The sequence below is a fragment of the Equus asinus genome, chromosome 5 (genome assembly GCF_041296235.1).
Source record: "Equus asinus isolate D_3611 breed Donkey chromosome 5, EquAss-T2T_v2, whole genome shotgun sequence".
NCBI classification, from domain to species: Eukaryota; Metazoa; Chordata; class Mammalia; order Perissodactyla; family Equidae; genus Equus; species Equus asinus.
Window position 1 is genome coordinate 52,013,103 of NC_091794.1, and position 23,407 is coordinate 52,036,509.

Genomic DNA, 23,407 nt, shown 5'->3' on the forward strand with positions numbered 1-23,407 from the left:
TGAGCTCCGGTGCGGGGGCGTGTGTGTGTGTGAGTGTGTGTGTGTGAGTGTGTGTGTGTGTGTGTGAGGGCGGTGTGGGTGTGTGGGTGTGTGAGGGTGTGGTGCGGGAAGGAGCCTGGGGCTGTTCCTTCCTGGTACCTGATGCCCCAGAGTGGGCTGTGAGTAGTCACACCTATCCCCTTGCGCGTTCTCAGGGACCACTGACCACATCCAAATCTCAGTAGTGACACGGCATCGCTTTGCCGTCCTCTGTGGAATCGCTCAAGTCAGTCCACACTCAAGAGGAGGGGATTACAGCAGGCGGTCTAGACCAGGAAGTCCTGATCCCAGGTGGCCAGTGACGGGAGAAGGAGAAGACCCCAGCACTTCAATGCCTTGCCCAGAATCCCAGATGAGGAAGAAGGCGGCGCCAGGGAGGAAGCCAGCTCTGTGTCCTCAAGGCTGGGGCTCTGGCTGCACACAGGCATTCCCAGGGGCCTCTGGAGAAGGCTGTGTTGGTGGAAGTGCCTACAGATCTGGAGATGGCATGGGGGTGAGGGGGAGTATTCGGCAGTGTACACGGGCATTTGGTCAGTTCTTGTTTGAGGAGGAGCCCAGGTCCGGGGCACCCTTGATTGTAGCCCTGCCCACATCACACCCACGGTGGAGGCAGTGGCGGCCACTTTTCTGCTGAGCTCAGGCCTATGCAGTCCTGAATTGAATCTCTCACTGGAACATTGGGAAACTGAGGCCCCTAGAGGGGTATGGAATGGCCCTCGACAGGGTGAGTCCCGTGGGTAAGTGTGTGTTCTGACCTTCTAGGGCAAGACTGGGACCCCACGCGGAGGCTTGGCTTCTGAAACTAGGAACCATGAGATCTTGAGAAGCTCTTGCCAATCCCTCCCTTTTGTGGGAGCTGTTTTCTTCTTGGCCTCCACAACCTGAACACACAACACGCGGACGCACACAAACACACACACACACGCACACACGCGCATGCACACACACACACACACACACACATTGACCTTGGATGCAAGGATGGACTCTAGGGTGGGATCCGAAGAGAAGCAGACACAGGGCAAGTGGCAAGAGGAAGAAACACGAGGTGGGAGGCATTGCCTGCAAGTGACACACGCCTCCAGTTTGAGAGGTATTGTCGTCTAAGGTAGGACACACGCCAGAGGACATGTCTAGCAAGTCCACGCTCCAGTCCTCCCCAGTGTGCAGACAGGAGGCCGACAGGCCCTGAGAGACACAACGGCTTATGCAGGATCCAGAAGAGGTAAGGAAGAGGACTTGTTTCTGCGTCAGTCTCAAAGCTGGGACCTCGGCCGCACCCAGACCCTCTAGGGAGCCTGTGAGACGGGTGTGTTGGTGTTCCTGGGTACGCGTACGACGTCGCATGGAGAAGGGGGGTGAGCAAGGCCATGGCCAGAGGACTGTTTGCATTGGTGGTATCTGAGGGGGGCACTCAGGTAAGGGCACTGCAGGAAATGAGGTCACTTCCTTGACAACAGACCCCAACAGACTTGGAACCCCCGCAACTAGGCAGCCACGTGCGCAAAGCCAGCTCACTTGGCTGGAGACTCTTGATAGAGAACCATGTTCTCCTGCTTTCTCCCGCCTGACCAGGGCTCTGGTTCCCAGAAAGCCCAGAGGGAGAACCTTTTGAGACGTTGTGGACGCTGGCTCAGCTCCCACGCCCCCCACCGCTGGACCTTTGGCAGGAGGTCCTCTCAGGTAACATGAGGAAGCCTAGAGCAGCCCAATCGAGGCCAGACCAGCTCCCCGAGCCCTCCCAGGGCAGCCCTCATCCCGTCTCCTCGTGAGTGTGGGGGCCAGAGGGACATGTGGGCAGGATCTGCCCTTGGCCGCAGAAGGTTGGTGGGCTGGCAGTAACCTGCTTTTCCCGTCACGTTCCCAAGCCAGGACAGGGCTGGCGGGACTGAAAGGGGACCCCTAAGCTGCCTCCTCATTCCAGGCCCTCAGGCTGCCGTGTGTTTCCCTCCTCGCTGGAGGTCTGTGTGGACCGTGGGGCGGGGTATGTGTGTCCAGAGTGGAGAGAGTCACAGAGGTGTGAGAGCCAGCCAAGACAGCCAGTCGGGTCTCTGAGGCTTGCCGCCTGGCTGCCGGGCACTGTCTTTCCAGAGCGTCACTCAGGAGATGGGCCAGCAGCTGAGCAACGACGCCCTCGACTCCACCACCCTGCAGGAAGGGAAGGTGCCCCACGCTGCCAAGCGAGGCCAGGGCCGGCTCAGGGTGAGTGCGGGTGCTGGGGAGACCCAAGCCCCAGGGCCCCAAGACAGCACTGAGGACCCCAGGTCTTCGAAGGCCCTGAGACAGCCCCGGGGCTCCTGCCTGGAGCCCTGCTCCCCAAGGAATCTGAATCCCCATCTCTTCCCCCGACCTTCCCCTGCGGGCCCAGCCCCCGTCTTGGCCAGAGGAGACGGCCCTGTCCACAGAGGTGCAGCAGAGCAGAGACATTTCTAGCCCATCAGCTCACGGGCGTTCAAGAGTCCTTTTGCGTTCTGTAGAGATTTTCCTGTTTGAACTCCCATCCTCACGTGTCCATGTGGCCTGGCAATCCTTCCCCACCTTCTCCCAGTCGGACGCAGCATCCTGATGGATAGGCATGCTTTTTGCCCAAAAGGACATGGGGCTCACAGTGTTCTTTCTGGTCCTCTGCCTTTGCCGTCCAGAGGAACACGTCCACGTGGCCTCTCGAGGTCAGGGCATCGGGCCTCAGCAGGCCGCCCAACTTTCCAGAAGGGAGACCCATTAGCCCAGTGACTCAGCCCTTCACTGAACCCGCACCTTCTGTTGCCATTTCCACAGCACCGCCCTGATCACCCTGCCTGTCCTCCCGTCCTCATCCCTCCCAGCCCACGAAAAGCCTCTGTGTTCTCCTGTCTAGAATGGGCAGTTGGTCAGCCACCCCAGGGTTGATGCTCTTCATCCAGGGAAGGGCTGTCACTCCTCTGCCAGCACCAAAGACCTAGGAGACCAAGAGGTTTAATCCTTCTGCACCTCACATCCTACTTGGAATCCCGAGAATTCTTCCCTGCCCTGGGCAATGATGCCCACTTCTGGCCACAAGTCACCGCGGGCTTGGGCATTCGGTCCGACCTCCAGTCCCCGGCACTCCTGGGGCCCGCGGTGCGGCCTCTGATGGCAAGCGGCCCCTCTGTCTGACCCCAGGCTGAAAATCCATCCCGAGCGAAGAGCAAAGCGTCCCGCCTGGTGTGGACCGTCCAGGCTGGAACGCGGCAGAAGCGAGTGGAGCACCTGGTGCCCGCCTTCCTGGAGGGCGACACCGCCTACGTCCACAGCTTCCTGTGCACTTATAGAGGTTTTGCCACCACACGACAGGTGCTGGAGCTGCTGTTTCAAAGGTGAGTGCCGTGCCCCTCCGCAGCACTGTGGGCATTCAGCCACCTACTAGCTGTGAGGCTGGGGATGTCACGGCACCTCCCCGAGCCTCGGTTTGCTCCTTGCAAGGCGGGCTGAAGAGAGGATCAGCCTCCAGGGGAGATTGTAGGGACTCAAGCAGGTGCTGCCTGCAAAGGCTTCTCGAGAAGCCTAACCCTCTGGGAGGGTCGACTGGAGCGGAGGGGCTGTGGTTGTGCTCATTGAGGATATTCCTCTTGCCTATGGCGAAGCCTCCGCCTCGTCCCTCAGCGTGCCCGTGGCCTTCACTGAGCTGTTGTCTTCCCTTTGGAAAAGGAGATGGGAGAGCTCTTCTAGGTCTCTGACCTGGGTGAAGCCAGAGCAGCGATCCCTGGGCTGAGCCGAGGCCCCCGACCCACTCAAGCAGGAGGGAGGGGCCGGTTGGAGCTCCTTCCTTCATCACGCACACACAGAGGGCCCCACTAGGTGCAGAAAGTTTTCTAGGCACTGACCAGAATCCCGTGCACAGAGCAGGCGACAGCCATGCCCTCCAGGGCTCCATTCTCCTTGGGAGTCAGACAGCGCCGCTAGGCTTCTCACGCAGGCCTGATCCACAGTCCAGTGCATGCGACGTCCTCCTGTGTCTTCTAGATACGGTTGTGTCCTTGCCTATGGCGATGAGGACGGCGGACCCCTAGACCAACTCAAAAAGTGAGTGGGCTTTGGAATCCCTAGGAGGGCGCCCAGCGTCCACACTTGGAGGGCAGTTGCCTGCAGCGTCCCGCTCACTCATCTGCTAGAACCTCCCCAGCGGGTGCTCAGCTCCTGCTCAGGGGGCTCAGGGAGTGCTCCGGGGCCACATAAGCCCCTCGCTGGTCGAGATACGGGGCAGGGGAGCATGACCCTCATGGGACACCTGGCGAATCAGGCAGCACGTAGGCCCAGGAGGGAAAGTTGGAGGCAAGAGGAGGGCCCTGGGAAGCATGGGCGGGAGACAATGTCCGTTGTTCCCTCACTGGTCAGATGTTCTGGGAGCACCTCCTGTGTGCCAGGGAGGGCAATGCAAAGAGGAGACTGCACCGCTCGCTGCCCTCACGCAGCTGACGTTCCAGTGGGCAGTGGGCAGAGAGATGCTCCAAGCAGTGTGTCAGGCTTCCCTGAGGCCTAGGAGAGGTGACGCCACCACGGCACAGGGCTCCCCCTTCCAAAGGCGTTTTCCTAGCCCCTCCTTGGTGCCCTGGCCTACCTCTGCCAAGACTGCCAGATTGGAGGTGGCCGCCAAGTAGGACTGGCCCCTGGACAGCCAGGAGCGGGAGGCCCAGGAGCCCAGGCCCGCACAGGGATGCCCGGGAGGCCAGCGTGCAAGGAAAGGACCCTTCTCTGACTCTGCTGCCCACCTGTCCGTCCTCAGGGCCATCTCCTTCATTCTGGGCGCCTGGCTCCGATGGTACCCTGAGGATTTTATCCAGCCCCCAGATGTTCCCAGCCTGGAACTGCTCTTGGCCTACATTGGTCTCAATATGCCCGGCTCGGAGCTGGAGCACCGCGCCCGCGTTCTTCTTTCCCAGCTGGAGCACCCTGAGCACACTGAGGCCAAGACTGAGGGTGAGGAGGACTCGGGTGTGTGACGTGGGCGTGTGCAGAGGGGATGGCGCTGCGCCCCCCGGAGCAGAGTGTCCAGAGGCTGGGGTTCGGCTGGGAGCAAGGGGCGGCGGGCTCAGATCACTCTTGCCAGGGACTCGAGTCTGGGAAGACTTTCGGGGGCGTGGTGCTTGGACTGAGACTGCTTGATTGGCGGCAGAGGGTCCCTTTCTTTGGAATGACTTGGGCGGGCAGTCATGTTGGTGGCGTTTTCTCTTCTTCCATCTCCAGCTGCAGCTCCACCGAAAGATGCGGAAGCCCCTGAAGATCCGGCACCATCTCTCCCTCTCGTGCCCAGCCCAGCTCAGAGCCGCACAGGCATCTTCCGAGCCACAGCCGGCTCAAGACCTTCAGCAAGCACTTGCAGCATCCCAGCCACTACCCTCAGCTCCTGAGCTGCAGCCCCAGAGAATCCTCGCCTTCCCCTAGCCATGGCGTGGGTTTTAAAGTTTTGTTTTCGGCTTTTCTTTACTTAACCTTTCCCTGTATTTTATCTCGTCAGTTCAATAAAGTTTAGTTCTTGGGTTCTTTTCAATTGTTCGCTGAAGTGGCGTGAAGCAGACTCACAATGTCACACCAACGTCATCCGCATCTAGTACCCGCCCATTTTTGTCCAAGAGAAACCCTGTCCCTGGGAAGCAGTCAGTCTCCCTTCCTCCCACCGCAAGTCCCCGGTAGCCACTGAGTTTCCTTCTGTCGGACTCCGTGCGTTTCCCTCCTCCGGAGTTTGCATGGAAGTGCCAGCCTTCCAGAGGTGGCCTCCTGTGCCTGGCTGGGTCTGGTCTGAGGTGAGCGACTCCGGATGTTTGAAATTGAGATAGCGGTTTTCATTAAGAAGAAAAATCCCCCGGAGATCAAAGATTCTGTCTCAAAGAGGATGCCCCGCTATTCCCTCTTTTCACTTCCTGGGGATGGGGACCCATTGGAGGTGTGACACCAGAGCTGGAAACAGCGAGGGAAATGTTGGGGCCAGGGAGACCCCTTTCAAATCTTTCGCTTTCCTGGATGGGCCACGGTAACGTTTTCAAAATGGGCAAATTTTAAAAATATTCTCATCGCATATGAAACACTGGCGTTTACAAGAAGCGTATCGTGGAGTAAAATATATTCCCCAAAGTTTTAACGTTTGAGATAGATAACTAATGTTACTTTGGTAAAAGAATGACTTAAAGATGAGTCATAAGAAACGATGCCCTCGTTCTACCAAGAAACAACTGCCCAGAACAAGGGGTGGCCAGCTTTGCAGAGCTCTTCATTGAGCTCCGGTGCGGGGGCGCGGGTGTGTGTCTGTGTGTGTGTGTGAGTGTGTGTGTGTGTGTGTGTGTGTGTGTGTGTGTGTGAGGGCGGTGTGGGTGTGTGGGTGTGTGAGGGTGTGGTGCGGGAAGGAGCCTGGGGCTGTTCCTTCCTGGTACCTGATGCCCCAGAGTGGGCTGTGAGTAGTCACACCTATCCCCTTGCGCGTTCTCAGGGACCACTGACCACATCCAAATCTCAGTAGTGACACGGCATCGCTTTGCCGTCCTCTGTGGAATCGCTCAAGTCAGTCCACACTCAAGAGGAGGGGATTACAGCAGGCGGTCTAGACCAGGAAGTCCTGATCCCAGGTGGCCAGTGACGGGAGAAGGAGAAGACCCCAGCACTTCAATGCCTTGCCCAGAATCCCAGATGAGGAAGAAGGCGGCGCCAGGGAGGAAGCCAGCTCTGCGTCCTCAAGGCTGGGGCTCTGGCTGCACACAGGCATTCCCAGGGGCCTCTGGAGAAGGCTGTGTTGGTGGAAGTGCCTACAGATCTGGAGATGGCATGGGGGTGAGGGGGAGTATTCGGCAGTGTACACGGGCATTTGGTCAGTTCTTGTTTGAGGAGGAGCCCAGGTCCGGGGCACCCTTGATTGTAGCCCTGCCCACATCACACCCACGGTGGAGGCAGTGGCGGCCACTTTTCTGCTGAGCTCAGGCCTATGCAGTCCTGAATTGAATCTCTCACTGGAACATTGGGAAACTGAGGCCCCTAGAGGGGTATGGAATGGCCCTCGACAGGGTGAGTCCCGTGGGTAAGTGTGTGTTCTGACCTTCTAGGGCAAGACTGGGACCCCACGCGGAGGCTTGGCTTCTGAAACTAGGAACCATGAGATCTTGAGAAGCTCTTGCCAATCCCTCCCTTTTGTGGGAGCTGTTTTCTTCTTGGCCTCCACAACCTGAACACACAACACGCGGACGCACACAAACACACACACACACACGCACACACGCGCATGCACACACACACACACACACACACATTGACCTTGGATGCAAGGATGGACTCTAGGGTGGGATCCGAAGAGAAGCAGACACAGGGCAAGTGGCAAGAGGAAGAAACACGAGGTGGGAGGCATTGCCTGCAGGTGACACATGCCTCCAGTTTGAGAGGTATTGTCCTCTAAGGTAGGACACACGCCAGAGGACATGTCTAGCAAGTCCACGCTCCAGTCCTCCCCAGTGTGCAGACAGGAGGCCGACAGGCCCTGAGAGACACAACGGCTTATGCAGGATCCAGAAGAGGTAAGGAAGAGGACTTGTTTCTGCGTCAGTCTCAAAGCTGGGACCTCGGCCGCACCCAGACCCTCTAGGGAGCCTGTGAGACGGGTGTGTTGGTGTTCCTGGGTACGCGTACGACGTCGCATGGAGAAGGGGGGTGAGCAAGGCCATGGCCAGAGGACTGTTTGCATGGGTGGTATCTGAGGGGGGCACTCAGGTAAGGGCACTGCAGGAAATGAGGTCACTTCCTTGACAACAGACCCCAACAGACTTGGAACCCCCGCAACTAGGCAGCCACGTGCGCAAAGCCAGCTCACTTGGCTGGAGACTCTTGATAGAGAACCATGTTCTCCTGCTTTCTCCCGCCTGACCAGGGCTCTGGTTCCCAGAAAGCCCGGAGGGAGAACCTTTTGAGACGTTGTGGACGCTGGCTCAGCTCCCACGCCCCCCACCGCTGGACCTTTGGCAGGAGGTCCTCTCAGGTAACATGAGGAAGCCTAGAGCAGCCCAATCGAGGCCAGACCAGCTCCCCGAGCCCTCCCAGGGCAGCCCTCATCCCGTCTCCTCGTGAGTGTGGGGGCCAGAGGGACATGTGGGCAGGATCTGCCCTTGGCCGCAGAAGGTTGGTGGGCTGGCAGTAACCTGCTTTTCCCGTCACGTTCCCAAGCCAGGACAGGGCTGGCGGGACTGAAAGGGGACCCCTAAGCTGCCTCCTCATTCCAGGCCCTCAGGCTGCCGTGTGTTTCCCTCCTCGCTGGAGGTCTGTGTGGACCGTGGGGCGGGGTATGTGTGTCCAGAGTGGAGAGAGTCACAGAGGTGTGAGAGCCAGCCAAGACAGCCAGTCGGGTCTCTGAGGCTTGCCGCCTGGCTGCCGGGCACTGTCTTTCCAGAGCGTCACTCAGGAGATGGGCCAGCAGCTGAGCAACGACGCCCTCGACTCCACCACCCTGCAGGAAGGGAAGGTGCCCCACGCTGCCAAGCGAGGCCAGGGCCGGCTCAGGGTGAGTGCGGGTGCTGGGGAGACCCAAGCCCCAGGGCCCCAAGACAGCACTGAGGACCCCAGGTCTTCGAAGGCCCTGAGACAGCCCCGGGGCTCCTGCCTGGAGCCCTGCTCCCCAAGGAATCTGAATCCCCATCTCTTCCCCCGACCTTCCCCTGCGGGCCCAGCCCCCGTCTTGGCCAGAGGAGACGGCCCTGTCCACAGAGGTGCAGCAGAGCAGAGACATTTCTAGCCCATCAGCTCACGGGCGTTCAAGAGTCCTTTTGCGTTCTGTAGAGATTTTCCTGTTTGAACTCCCATCCTCACGTGTCCATGTGGCCTGGCAATCCTTCCCCACCTTCTCCCAGTCGGACGCAGCATCCTGATGGATAGGCATGCTTTTTGCCCAAAAGGACATGGGGCTCACAGTGTTCTTTCTGGTCCTCTGCCTTTGCCGTCCAGAGGAACACGTCCACGTGGCCTCTCGAGGTCAGGGCATCGGGCCTCAGCAGGCCGCCCAACTTTCCAGAAGGGAGACCCATTAGCCCAGTGACTCAGCCCTTCACTGAACCCGCACCTTCTGTTGCCATTTCCACAGCACCGCCCTGATCACCCTGCCTGTCCTCCCGTCCTCATCCCTCCCAGCCCACGAAAAGCCTCTGTGTTCTCCTGTCTAGAATGGGCAGTTGGTCAGCCACCCCAGGGTTGATGCTCTTCATCCAGGGAAGGGCTGTCACTCCTCTGCCAGCACCAAAGACCTAGGAGACCAAGAGGTTTAATCCTTCTGCACCTCACATCCTACTTGGAATCCCGAGAATTCTTCCCTGCCCTGGGCAATGATGCCCACTTCTGGCCACAAGTCACCGCGGGCTTGGGCATTCGGTCCGACCTCCAGTCCCCGGCACTCCTGGGGCCCGCGGTGCGGCCTCTGATGGCAAGCGGCCCCTCTGTCTGACCCCAGGCTGAAAATCCATCCCGAGCGAAGAGCAAAGCGTCCCGCCTGGTGTGGACCGTCCAGGCTGGAACGCGGCAGAAGCGAGTGGAGCACCTGGTGCCCGCCTTCCTGGAGGGCGACACCGCCTACGTCCACAGCTTCCTGTGCACTTATAGAGGTTTTGCCACCACACGACAGGTGCTGGAGCTGCTGTTTCAAAGGTGAGTGCCGTGCCCCTCCGCAGCACTGTGGGCATTCAGCCACCTACTAGCTGTGAGGCTGGGGATGTCACGGCACCTCCCCGAGCCTCGGTTTGCTCCTTGCAAGGCGGGCTGAAGAGAGGATCAGCCTCCAGGGGAGATTGTAGGGACTCAAGCAGGTGCTGCCTGCAAAGGCTTCTCGAGAAGCCTAACCCTCTGGGAGGGTCGACTGGAGCGGAGGGGCTGTGGTTGTGCTCATTGAGGATATTCCTCTTGCCTATGGCGAAGCCTCCGCCTCGTCCCTCAGCGTGCCCGTGGCCTTCACTGAGCTGTTGTCTTCCCTTTGGAAAAGGAGATGGGAGAGCTCTTCTAGGTCTCTGACCTGGGTGAAGCCAGAGCAGCGATCCCTGGGCTGAGCCGAGGCCCCCGACCCACTCAAGCAGGAGGGAGGGGCCGGTTGGAGCTCCTTCCTTCATCACGCACACACAGAGGGCCCCACTAGGTGCAGAAAGTTTTCTAGGCACTGACCAGAATCCCGTGCACAGAGCAGGCGACAGCCATGCCCTCCAGGGCTCCATTCTCCTTGGGAGTCAGACAGCGCCGCTAGGCTTCTCACGCAGGCCTGATCCACAGTCCAGTGCATGCGACGTCCTCCTGTGTCTTCTAGATACGGTTGTGTCCTTGCCTATGGCGATGAGGACGGCGGACCCCTAGACCAACTCAAAAAGTGAGTGGGCTTTGGAATCCCTAGGAGGGCGCCCAGCGTCCACACTTGGAGGGCAGTTGCCTGCAGCGTCCCGCTCACTCATCTGCTAGAACCTCCCCAGCGGGTGCTCAGCTCCTGCTCAGGGGGCTCAGGGAGTGCTCCGGGGCCACATAAGCCCCTCCCTGGTCGAGATACGGGGCAGGGGAGCATGACCCTCATGGGACACCTGGCGAATCAGGCAGCACGTAGGCCCAGGAGGGAAAGTTGGAGGCAAGAGGAGGGCCCTGGGAAGCATGGGCGGGAGACAATGTCCGTTGTTCCCTCACTGGTCAGATGTTCTGGGAGCACCTCCTGTGTGCCAGGGAGGGCAATGCAAAGAGGAGACTGCACCGCTCGCTGCCCTCACGCAGCTGACGTTCCAGTGGGCAGTGGGCAGAGAGATGCTCCAAGCAGTGTGTCAGGCTTCCCTGAGGCCTAGGAGAGGTGACGCCACCACGGCACAGGGCTCCCCCTTCCAAAGGCGTTTTCCTAGCCCCTCCTTGGTGCCCTGGCCTACCTCTGCCAAGACTGCCAGATTGGAGGTGGCCGCCAAGTAGGACTGGCCCCTGGACAGCCAGGAGCGGGAGGCCCAGGAGCCCAGGCCCGCACAGGGATGCCCGGGAGGCCAGCGTGCAAGGAAAGGACCCTTCTCTGACTCTGCTGCCCACCTGTCCGTCCTCAGGGCCATCTCCTTCATTCTGGGCGCCTGGCTCCGATGGTACCCTGAGGATTTTATCCAGCCCCCAGATGTTCCCAGCCTGGAACTGCTCTTGGCCTACATTGGTCTCAATATGCCCGGCTCGGAGCTGGAGCACCGCGCCCGCGTTCTTCTTTCCCAGCTGGAGCACCCTGAGCACACTGAGGCCAAGACTGAGGGTGAGGAGGACTCGGGTGTGTGACGTGGGCGTGTGCAGAGGGGATGGCGCTGCGCCCCCCGGAGCAGAGTGTCCAGAGGCTGGGGTTCGGCTGGGAGCAAGGGGCGGCGGGCTCAGATCACTCTTGCCAGGGACTCGAGTCTGGGAAGACTTTCGGGGGCGTGGTGCTTGGACTGAGACTGCTTGATTGGCGGCAGAGGGTCCCTTTCTTTGGAATGACTTGGGCGGGCAGTCATGTTGGTGGCGTTTTCTCTTCTTCCATCTCCAGCTGCAGCTCCACCGAAAGATGCGGAAGCCCCTGAAGATCCGGCACCATCTCTCCCTCTCGTGCCCAGCCCAGCTCAGAGCCGCACAGGCATCTTCCGAGCCACAGCCGGCTCAAGACCTTCAGCAAGCACTTGCAGCATCCCAGCCACTACCCTCAGCTCCTGAGCTGCAGCTCCAGAGAATCCTCGCCTTCCCCTAGCCATGGCGTGGGTTTTAAAGTTTTGTTTTCGGCTTTTCTTTACTTAACCTTTCCCTGTATTTTATCTCGTCAGTTCAATAAAGTTTAGTTCTTGGGTTCTTTTCAATTGTTCGCTGAAGTGGCGTGAAGCAGACTCACAATGTCACACCAACGTCATCCGCATCTAGTACCCGCCCATTTTTGTCCAAGAGAAACCCTGTCCCTGGGAAGCAGTCAGTCTCCCTTCCTCCCACCGCAAGTCCCCGGTAGCCACTGAGTTTCCTTCTGTCGGACTCCGTGCGTTTCCCTCCTCCGGAGTTTGCATGGAAGTGCCAGCCTTCCAGAGGTGGCCTCCTGTGCCTGGCTGGGTCTGGTCTGAGGTGAGCGACTCCGGATGTTTGAAATTGAGATAGCGGTTTTCATTAAGAAGAAAAATCCCCCGGAGATCAAAGATTCTGTCTCAAAGAGGATGCCCCGCTATTCCCTCTTTTCACTTCCTGGGGATGGGGACCCATTGGAGGTGTGACACCAGAGCTGGAAACAGCGAGGGAAATGTCGGGGCCAGGGAGACCCCTTTCAAATCTTTCGCTTTCCTGGATGGGCCACGGTAACGTTTTCAAAATGGGCAAATTTTAAAAATATTCTCATCGCATATGAAACACTGGCGTTTACAAGAAGCGTATCGTGGAGTAAAATATATTCCCCAAAGTTTTAACGTTTGAGATAGATAACTAATGTTACTTTGGTAAAAGAATGACTTAAAGATGAGTCATAAGAAACGATGCCCTCGTTCTACCAAGAAACAACTGCCCAGAACAAGGGGTGGCCAGCTTTGCAGAGCTCTTCATTGAGCTCCGGTGCGGGGGCGCGGGTGTGTGTCTGTGTGTGTGTGTGAGTGTGTGTGTGTGTGTGTGTGTGTGTGTGTGTGTGTGTGAGGGCGGTGTGGGTGTGTGGGTGTGTGAGGGTGTGGTGCGGGAAGGAGCCTGGGGCTGTTCCTTCCTGGTACCTGATGCCCCAGAGTGGGCTGTGAGTAGTCACACCTATCCCCTTGCGCGTTCTCAGGGACCACTGACCATATCCAAATCTCAGTAGTGACACGGCATCGCTTTGCCGTCCTCTGTGGAATCGCTCAAGTCAGTCCACACTCAAGAGGAGGGGATTACAGCAGGCGGTCTAGACCAGGAAGTCCTGATCCCAGGTGGCCAGTGACGGGAGAAGGAGAAGACCCCAGCACTTCAATGCCTTGCCCAGAATCCCAGATGAGGAAGAAGGCGGCGCCAGGGAGGAAGCCAGCTCTGCGTCCTCAAGGCTGGGGCTCTGGCTGCACACAGGCATTCCCAGGGGCCTCTGGAGAAGGCTGTGTTGGTGGAAGTGCCTACAGATCTGGAGATGGCATGGGGGTGAGGGGGAGTATTCGGCAGTGTACACGGGCATTTGGTCAGTTCTTGTTTGAGGAGGAGCCCAGGTCCGGGGCACCCTTGATTGTAGCCCTGCCCACATCACACCCACGGTGGAGGCAGTGGCGGCCACTTTTCTGCTGAGCTCAGGCCTATGCAGTCCTGAATTGAATCTCTCACTGGAACATTGGGAAACTGAGGCCCCTAGAGGGGTATGGAATGGCCCTCGACAGGGTGAGTCCCGTGGGTAAGTGTGTGTTCTGACCTTCTAGGGCAAGACTGGGACCCCACGCGGAGGCTTGGCTTCTGAAACTAGGAACCATGAGATCTTGAGAAGCTCTTGCCAATCCCTCCCTTTTGTGGGAGCTGTTTTCTTCTTGGCCTCCACAACCTGAACACACAACACGCGGACGCACACAAACACACACACACACACGCACACACGCGCATGCACACACACACACACACACACACACATTGACCTTGGATGCAAGGATGGACTCTAGGGTGGGATCCGAAGAGAAGCAGACACAGGGCAAGTGGCAAGAGGAAGAAACACGAGGTGGGAGGCATTGCCTGCAGGTGACACATGCCTCCAGTTTGAGAGGTATTGTCCTCTAAGGTAGGACACACGCCAGAGGACATGTCTAGCAAGTCCACGCTCCAGTCCTCCCCAGTGTGCAGACAGGAGGCCGACAGGCCCTGAGAGACACAACGGCTTATGCAGGATCCAGAAGAGGTAAGGAAGAGGACTTGTTTCTGCGTCAGTCTCAAAGCTGGGACCTCGGCCGCACCCAGACCCTCTAGGGAGCCTGTGAGACGGGTGTGTTGGTGTTCCTGGGTACGCGTACGACGTCGCATGGAGAAGGGGGGTGAGCAAGGCCATGGCCAGAGGACTGTTTGCATGGGTGGTATCTGAGGGGGGCACTCAGGTAAGGGCACTGCAGGAAATGAGGTCACTTCCTTGACAACAGACCCCAACAGACTTGGAACCCCCGCAACTAGGCAGCCACGTGCGCAAAGCCAGCTCACTTGGCTGGAGACTCTTGATAGAGAACCATGTTCTCCTGCTTTCTCCCGCCTGACCAGGGCTCTGGTTCCCAGAAAGCCCGGAGGGAGAACCTTTTGAGACGTTGTGGACGCTGGCTCAGCTCCCACGCCCCCCACCGCTGGACCTTTGGCAGGAGGTCCTCTCAGGTAACATGAGGAAGCCTAGAGCAGCCCAATCGAGGCCAGACCAGCTCCCCGAGCCCTCCCAGGGCAGCCCTCATCCCGTCTCCTCGTGAGTGTGGGGGCCAGAGGGACATGTGGGCAGGATCTGCCCTTGGCCGCAGAAGGTTGGTGGGCTGGCAGTAACCTGCTTTTCCCGTCACGTTCCCAAGCCAGGACAGGGCTGGCGGGACTGAAAGGGGACCCCTAAGCTGCCTCCTCATTCCAGGCCCTCAGGCTGCCGTGTGTTTCCCTCCTCGCTGGAGGTCTGTGTGGACCGTGGGGCGGGGTATGTGTGTCCAGAGTGGAGAGAGTCACAGAGGTGTGAGAGCCAGCCAAGACAGCCAGTCGGGTCTCTGAGGCTTGCCGCCTGGCTGCCGGGCACTGTCTTTCCAGAGCGTCACTCAGGAGATGGGCCAGCAGCTGAGCAACGACGCCCTCGACTCCACCACCCTGCAGGAAGGGAAGGTGCCCCACGCTGCCAAGCGAGGCCAGGGCCGGCTCAGGGTGAGTGCGGGTGCTGGGGAGACCCAAGCCCCAGGGCCCCAAGACAGCACTGAGGACCCCAGGTCTTCGAAGGCCCTGAGACAGCCCCGGGGCTCCTGCCTGGAGCCCTGCTCCCCAAGGAATCTGAATCCCCATCTCTTCCCCCGACCTTCCCCTGCGGGCCCAGCCCCCGTCTTGGCCAGAGGAGACGGCCCTGTCCACAGAGGTGCAGCAGAGCAGAGACATTTCTAGCCCATCAGCTCACGGGCGTTCAAGAGTCCTTTTGCGTTCTGTAGAGATTTTCCTGTTTGAACTCCCATCCTCACGTGTCCATGTGGCCTGGCAATCCTTCCCCACCTTCTCCCAGTCGGACGCAGCATCCTGATGGATAGGCATGCTTTTTGCCCAAAAGGACATGGGGCTCACAGTGTTCTTTCTGGTCCTCTGCCTTTGCCGTCCAGAGGAACACGTCCACGTGGCCTCTCGAGGTCAGGGCATCGGGCCTCAGCAGGCCGCCCAACTTTCCAGAAGGGAGACCCATTAGCCCAGTGACTCAGCCCTTCACTGAACCCGCACCTTCTGTTGCCATTTCCACAGCACCGCCCTGATCACCCTGCCTGTCCTCCCGTCCTCATCCCTCCCAGCCCACGAAAAGCCTCTGTGTTCTCCTGTCTAGAATGGGCAGTTGGTCAGCCACCCCAGGGTTGATGCTCTTCATCCAGGGAAGGGCTGTCACTCCTCTGCCAGCACCAAAGACCTAGGAGACCAAGAGGTTTAATCCTTCTGCACCTCACATCCTACTTGGAATCCCGAGAATTCTTCCCTGCCCTGGGCAATGATGCCCACTTCTGGCCACAAGTCACCGCGGGCTTGGGCATTCGGTCCGACCTCCAGTCCCCGGCACTCCTGGGGCCCGCGGTGCGGCCTCTGATGGCAAGCGGCCCCTCTGTCTGACCCCAGGCTGAAAATCCATCCCGAGCGAAGAGCAAAGCGTCCCGCCTGGTGTGGACCGTCCAGGCTGGAACGCGGCAGAAGCGAGTGGAGCACCTGGTGCCCGCCTTCCTGGAGGGCGACACCGCCTACGTCCACAGCTTCCTGTGCACTTATAGAGGTTTTGCCACCACACGACAGGTGCTGGAGCTGCTGTTTCAAAGGTGAGTGCCGTGCCCCTCCGCAGCACTGTGGGCATTCAGCCACCTACTAGCTGTGAGGCTGGGGATGTCACGGCACCTCCCCGAGCCTCGGTTTGCTCCTTGCAAGGCGGGCTGAAGAGAGGATCAGCCTCCAGGGGAGATTGTAGGGACTCAAGCAGGTGCTGCCTGCAAAGGCTTCTCGAGAAGCCTAACCCTCTGGGAGGGTCGACTGGAGCGGAGGGGCTGTGGTTGTGCTCATTGAGGATATTCCTCTTGCCTATGGCGAAGCCTCCGCCTCGTCCCTCAGCGTGCCCGTGGCCTTCACTGAGCTGTTGTCTTCCCTTTGGAAAAGGAGATGGGAGAGCTCTTCTAGGTCTCTGACCTGGGTGAAGCCAGAGCAGCGATCCCTGGGCTGAGCCGAGGCCCCCGACCCACTCAAGCAGGAGGGAGGGGCCGGTTGGAGCTCCTTCCTTCATCACGCACACACAGAGGGCCCCACTAGGTGCAGAAAGTTTTCTAGGCACTGACCAGAATCCCGTGCACAGAGCAGGCGACAGCCATGCCCTCCAGGGCTCCATTCTCCTTGGGAGTCAGACAGCGCCGCTAGGCTTCTCACGCAGGCCTGATCCACAGTCCAGTGCATGCGACGTCCTCCTGTGTCTTCTAGATACGGTTGTGTCCTTGCCTATGGCGATGAGGACGGCGGACCCCTAGACCAACTCAAAAAGTGAGTGGGCTTTGGAATCCCTAGGAGGGCGCCCAGCGTCCACACTTGGAGGGCAGTTGCCTGCAGCGTCCCGCTCACTCATCTGCTAGAACCTCCCCAGCGGGTGCTCAGCTCCTGCTCAGGGGGCTCAGGGAGTGCTCCGGGGCCACATAAGCCCCTCCCTGGTCGAGATACGGGGCAGGGGAGCATGACCCTCATGGGACACCTGGCGAATCAGGCAGCACGTAGGCCCAGGAGGGAAAGTTGGAGGCAAGAGGAGGGCCCTGGGAAGCATGGGCGGGAGACAATGTCCGTTGTTCCCTCACTGGTCAGATGTTCTGGGAGCACCTCCTGTGTGCCAGGGAGGGCAATGCAAAGAGGAGACTGCACCGCTCGCTGCCCTCACGCAGCTGACGTTCCAGTGGGCAGTGGGCAGAGAGATGCTCCAAGCAGTGTGTCAGGCTTCCCTGAGGCCTAGGAGAGGTGACGCCACCACGGCACAGGGCTCCCCCTTCCAAAGGCGTTTTCCTAGCCCCTCCTTGGTGCCCTGGCCTACCTCTGCCAAGACTGCCAGATTGGAGGTGGCCGCCAAGTAGGACTGGCCCCTGGACAGCCAGGAGCGGGAGGCCCAGGAGCCCAGGCCCGCACAGGGATGCCCGGGAGGCCAGCGTGCAAGGAAAGGACCCTTCTCTGACTCTGCTGCCCACCTGTCCGTCCTCAGGGCCATCTCCTTCATTCTGGGCGCCTGGCTCCGATGGTACCCTGAGGATTTTATCCAGCCCCCAGATGTTCCCAGCCTGGAACTGCTCTTGGCCTACATTGGTCTCAATATGCCCGGCTCGGAGCTGGAGCACCGCGCCCGCGTTCTTCTTTCCCAGCTGGAGCACCCTGAGCACACTGAGGCCAAGACTGAGGGTGAGGAGGACTCGGGTGTGTGACGTGGGCGTGTGCAGAGGGGATGGCGCTGCGCCCCCCGGAGCAGAGTGTCCAGAGGCTGGGGTTCGGCTGGGAGCAAGGGGCGGCGGGCTCAGATCACTCTTGCCAGGGACTCGAGTCTGGGAAGACTTTCGGGGGCGTGGTGCTTGGACTGAGACTGCTTGATTGGCGGCAGAGGGTCCCTTTCTTTGGAATGACTTGGGCGGGCAGTCATGTTGGTGGCGTTTTCTCTTCTTCCATCTCCAGCTGCAGCTCCACCGAAAGATGCGGAAGCCCCTGAAGATCCGGCACCATCTCTCCCTCTCGTGCCCAGCCCAGCTCAGAGCCGCACAGGCATCTTCCGAGCCACAGCCGGCTCAAGACCTTCAGCAAGCACTTGCAGCATCCCAGCCACTACCCTCAGCTCCTGAGCTGCAGCTCCAGAGAATCCTCGCCTTCCCCTAGCCATGGCGTGGGTTTTAAAGTTTTGTTTTCGGCTTTTCTTTACTTAACCTTTCCCTGTATTTTATCTCGTCAGTTCAATAAAGTTTAGTTCTTGGGTTCTTTTCAATTGTTCGCTGAAGTGGCGTGAAGCAGACTCACAATGTCACACCAACGTCATCCGCATCTAGTACCCGCCCATTTTTGTCCAAGAGAAACCCTGTCCCTGGGAAGCAGTCAGTCTCCCTTCCTCCCACCGCAAGTCCCCGGTAGCCACTGAGTTTCCTTCTGTCGGACTCCGTGCGTTTCCCTCCTCCGGAGTTTGCATGGAAGTGCCAGCCTTCCAGAGGTGGCCTCCTGTGCCTGGCTGGGTCTGGTCTGAGGTGAGCGACTCCGGATGTTTGAAATTGAGATAGCGGTTTTCATTAAGAAGAAAAATCCCCCGGAGATCAAAGATTCTGTCTCAAAGAGGATGCCCCGCTATTCCCTCTTTTCACTTCCTGGGGATGGGGACCCATTGGAGGTGTGACACCAGAGCTGGAAACAGCGAGGGAAATGTCGGGGCCAGGGAGACCCCTTTCAAATCTTTCGCTTTCCTGGATGGGCCACGGTAACGTTTTCAAAATGGGCAAATTTTAAAAATATTCTCATCGCATATGAAACACTGGCGTTTACAAGAAGCGTATCGTGGAGTAAAATATATTCCCCAAAGTTTTAACGTTTGAGATAGATAACTAATGTTACTTTGGTAAAAGAATGACTTAAAGATGAGTCATAAGAAACGATGCCCTCGTTCTACCAAGAAACAACTGCCCAGAACAAGGGGTGGCCAGCTTTGCAGAGCTCTTCATTGAGCTCCGGTGCGGGGGCGCGGGTGTGTGTCTGTGTGTGTGTGTGAGTGTGTGTGTGTGTGTGTGTGTGTGTGTGTGTGTGTGTGAGGGCGGTGTGGGTGTGTGGGTGTGTGAGGGTGTGGTGCGGGAAGGAGCCTGGGGCTGTTCCTTCCTGGTACCTGATGCCCCAGAGTGGGCTGTGAGTAGTCACACCTATCCCCTTGCGCGTTCTCAGGGACCACTGACCATATCCAAATCTCAGTAGTGACACGGCATCGCTTTGCCGTCCTCTGTGGAATCGCTCAAGTCAGTCCACACTCAAGAGGAGGGGATTACAGCAGGCGGTCTAGACCAGGAAGTCCTGATCCCAGGTGGCCAGTGACGGGAGAAGGAGAAGACCCCAGCACTTCAATGCCTTGCCCAGAATCCCAGATGAGGAAGAAGGCGGCGCCAGGGAGGAAGCCAGCTCTGCGTCCTCAAGGCTGGGGCTCTGGCTGCACACAGGCATTCCCAGGGGCCTCTGGAGAAGGCTGTGTTGGTGGAAGTGCCTACAGATCTGGAGATGGCATGGGGGTGAGGGGGAGTATTCGGCAGTGTACACGGGCATTTGGTCAGTTCTTGTTTGAGGAGGAGCCCAGGTCCGGGGCACCCTTGATTGTAGCCCTGCCCACATCACACCCACGGTGGAGGCAGTGGCGGCCACTTTTCTGCTGAGCTCAGGCCTATGCAGTCCTGAATTGAATCTCTCACTGGAACATTGGGAAACTGAGGCCCCTAGAGGGGTATGGAATGGCCCTCGACAGGGTGAGTCCCGTGGGTAAGTGTGTGTTCTGACCTTCTAGGGCAAGACTGGGACCCCACGCGGAGGCTTGGCTTCTGAAACTAGGAACCATGAGATCTTGAGAAGCTCTTGCCAATCCCTCCCTTTTGTGGGAGCTGTTTTCTTCTTGGCCTCCACAACCTGAACACACAACACGCGGACGCACACAAACACACACACACACACGCACACACGCGCATGCACACACACACACACACACACACACATTGACCTTGGATGCAAGGATGGACTCTAGGGTGGGATCCGAAGAGAAGCAGACACAGGGCAAGTGGCAAGAGGAAGAAACACGAGGTGGGAGGCATTGCCTGCAGGTGACACATGCCTCCAGTTTGAGAGGTATTGTCCTCTAAGGTAGGACACACGCCAGAGGACATGTCTAGCAAGTCCACGCTCCAGTCCTCCCCAGTGTGCAGACAGGAGGCCGACAGGCCCTGAGAGACACAACGGCTTATGCAGGATCCAGAAGAGGTAAGGAAGAGGACTTGTTTCTGCGTCAGTCTCAAAGCTGGGACCTCGGCCGCACCCAGACCCTCTAGGGAGCCTGTGAGACGGGTGTGTTGGTGTTCCTGGGTACGCGTACGACGTCGCATGGAGAAGGGGGGTGAGCAAGGCCATGGCCAGAGGACTGTTTGCATGGGTGGTATCTGAGGGGGGCACTCAGGTAAGGGCACTGCAGGAAATGAGGTCACTTCCTTGACAACAGACCCCAACAGACTTGGAACCCCCGCAACTAGGCAGCCACGTGCGCAAAGCCAGCTCACTTGGCTGGAGACTCTTGATAGAGAACCATGTTCTCCTGCTTTCTCCCGCCTGACCAGGGCTCTGGTTCCCAGAAAGCCCGGAGGGAGAACCTTTTGAGACGTTGTGGACGCTGGCTCAGCTCCCACGCCCCCCACCGCTGGACCTTTGGCAGGAGGTCCTCTCAGGTAACATGAGGAAGCCTAGAGCAGCCCAATCGAGGCCAGACCAGCTCCCCGAGCCCTCCCAGGGCAGCCCTCATCCCGTCTCCTCGTGAGTGTGGGGGCCAGAGGGACATGTGGGCAGGATCTGCCCTTGGCCGCAGAAGGTTGGTGGGCTGGCAGTAACCTGCTTTTCCCGTCACGTTCCCAAGCCAGGACAGGGCTGGCGGGACTGAAAGGGGACCCCTAAGCTGCCTCCTCATTCCAGGCCCTCAGGCTGCCGTGTGTTTCCCTCCTCGCTGGAGGTCTGTGTGGACCGTGGGGCGGGGTATGTGTGTCCAGAGTGGAGAGAGTCACAGAGGTGTGAGAGCCAGCCAAGACAGCCAGTCGGGTCTCTGAGGCTTGCCGCCTGGCTGCCGGGCACTGTCTTTCCAGAGCGTCACTCAGGAGATGGGCCAGCAGCTGAGCAACGACGCCCTCGACTCCACCACCCTGCAGGAAGGGAAGGTGCCCCACGCTGCCAAGCGAGGCCAGGGCCGGCTCAGGGTGAGTGCGGGTGCTGGGGAGACCCAAGCCCCAGGGCCCCAAGACAGCACTGAGGACCCCAGGTCTTCGAAGGCCCTGAGACAGCCCCGGGGCTCCTGCCTGGAGCCCTGCTCCCCAAGGAATCTGAATCCCCATCTCTTCCCCCGACCTTCCCCTGCGGGCCCAGCCCCCGTCTTGGCCAGAGGAGACGGCCCTGTCCACAGAGGTGCAGCAGAGCAGAGACATTTCTAGCCCATCAGCTCACGGGCGTTCAAGAGTCCTTTTGCGTTCTGTAGAGATTTTCCTGTTTGAACTCCCATCCTCACGTGTCCATGTGGCCTGGCAATCCTTCCCCACCTTCTCCCAGTCGGACGCAGCATCCTGATGGATAGGCATGCTTTTTGCCCAAAAGGACATGGGGCTCACAGTGTTCTTTCTGGTCCTCTGCCTTTGCCGTCCAGAGGAACACGTCCACGTGGCCTCTCGAGGTCAGGGCATCGGGCCTCAGCAGGCCGCCCAACTTTCCAGAAGGGAGACCCATTAGCCCAGTGACTCAGCCCTTCACTGAACCCGCACCTTCTGTTGCCATTTCCACAGCACCGCCCTGATCACCCTGCCTGTCCTCCCGTCCTCATCCCTCCCAGCCCACGAAAAGCCTCTGTGTTCTCCTGTCTAGAATGGGCAGTTGGTCAGCCACCCCAGGGTTGATGCTCTTCATCCAGGGAAGGGCTGTCACTCCTCTGCCAGCACCAAAGACCTAGGAGACCAAGAGGTTTAATCCTTCTGCACCTCACATCCTACTTGGAATCCCGAGAATTCTTCCCTGCCCTGGGCAATGATGCCCACTTCTGGCCACAAGTCACCGCGGGCTTGGGCATTCGGTCCGACCTCCAGTCCCCGGCACTCCTGGGGCCCGCGGTGCGGCCTCTGATGGCAAGCGGCCCCTCTGTCTGACCCCAGGCTGAAAATCCATCCCGAGCGAAGAGCAAAGCGTCCCGCCTGGTGTGGACCGTCCAGGCTGGAACGCGGCAGAAGCGAGTGGAGCACCTGGTGCCCGCCTTCCTGGAGGGCGACACCGCCTACGTCCACAGCTTCCTGTGCACTTATAGAGGTTTTGCCACCACACGACAGGTGCTGGAGCTGCTGTTTCAAAGGTGAGTGCCGTGCCCCTCCGCAGCACTGTGGGCATTCAGCCACCTACTAGCTGTGAGGCTGGGGATGTCACGGCACCTCCCCGAGCCTCGGTTTGCTCCTTGCAAGGCGGGCTGAAGAGAGGATCAGCCTCCAGGGGAGATTGTAGGGACTCAAGCAGGTGCTGCCTGCAAAGGCTTCTCGAGAAGCCTAACCCTCTGGGAGGGTCGACTGGAGCGGAGGGGCTGTGGTTGTGCTCATTGAGGATATTCCTCTTGCCTATGGCGAAGCCTCCGCCTCGTCCCTCAGCGTGCCCGTGGCCTTCACTGAGCTGTTGTCTTCCCTTTGGAAAAGGAGATGGGAGAGCTCTTCTAGGTCTCTGACCTGGGTGAAGCCAGAGCAGCGATCCCTGGGCTGAGCCGAGGCCCCCGACCCACTCAAGCAGGAGGGAGGGGCCGGTTGGAGCTCCTTCCTTCATCACGCACACACAGAGGGCCCCACTAGGTGCAGAAAGTTTTCTAGGCACTGACCAGAATCCCGTGCACAGAGCAGGCGACAGCCATGCCCTCCAGGGCTCCATTCTCCTTGGGAGTCAGACAGCGCCGCTAGGCTTCTCACGCAGGCCTGATCCACAGTCCAGTGCATGCGACGTCCTCCTGTGTCTTCTAGATACGGTTGTGTCCTTGCCTATGGCGATGAGGACGGCGGACCCCTAGACCAACTCAAAAAGTGAGTGGGCTTTGGAATCCCTAGGAGGGCGCCCAGCGTCCACACTTGGAGGGCAGTTGCCTGCAGCGTCCCGCTCACTCATCTGCTAGAACCTCCCCAGCGGGTGCTCAGCTCCTGCTCAGGGGGCTCAGGGAGTGCTCCGGGGCCACATAAGCCCCTCCCTGGTCGAGATACGGGGCAGGGGAGCATGACCCTCATGGGACACCTGGCGAATCAGGCAGCACGTAGGCCCAGGAGGGAAAGTTGGAGGCAAGAGGAGGGCCCTGGGAAGCATGGGCGGGAGACAATGTCCGTTGTTCCCTCACTGGTCAGATGTTCTGGGAGCACCTCCTGTGTGCCAGGGAGGGCAATGCAAAGAGGAGACTGCACCGCTCGCTGCCCTCACGCAGCTGACGTTCCAGTGGGCAGTGGGCAGAGAGATGCTCCAAGCAGTGTGTCAGGCTTCCCTGAGGCCTAGGAGA

At 59.2% G+C, this 23,407-nt stretch overlaps 2 protein-coding genes across 2 annotated transcripts in view; both read left to right on the top strand.

The window, feature by feature from the left end:
- Positions 1-23,407, top strand: part of WDR49 (WD repeat domain 49) — a 523,215-nt gene that overhangs the window by 217,323 nt on the left and 282,485 nt on the right.
- Positions 1,724-5,543, top strand: LOC139045427 (ral guanine nucleotide dissociation stimulator-like). The gene is made up of 4 exons (XM_070511447.1): positions 1,724-2,241; positions 3,181-3,374; positions 4,781-4,974; positions 5,242-5,543. Exons 1-4 carry the CDS (start codon positions 2,146-2,148, stop codon positions 5,403-5,405), a joined length of 648 nt encoding a protein of 215 aa, XP_070367548.1. The 5' UTR covers positions 1,724-2,145; the 3' UTR covers positions 5,406-5,543.

Coding starts and splice junctions, on each gene's coding strand:
- LOC139045427 (XM_070511447.1), top strand. CDS start 2,146: ATGGGCCAGCAGCTGAGCAACGACGCCCTCGACTCCACCACCCTGCAG. Junction 2,242..3,180: donor GAGGCCAGGGCCGGCTCAGG/GTGAGTGCGGGT, acceptor GTCTGACCCCAG/GCTGAAAATCCATCCCGAGC. Junction 3,375..4,780: donor CTGGAGCTGCTGTTTCAAAG/GTGAGTGCCGTG, acceptor GTCCGTCCTCAG/GGCCATCTCCTTCATTCTGG.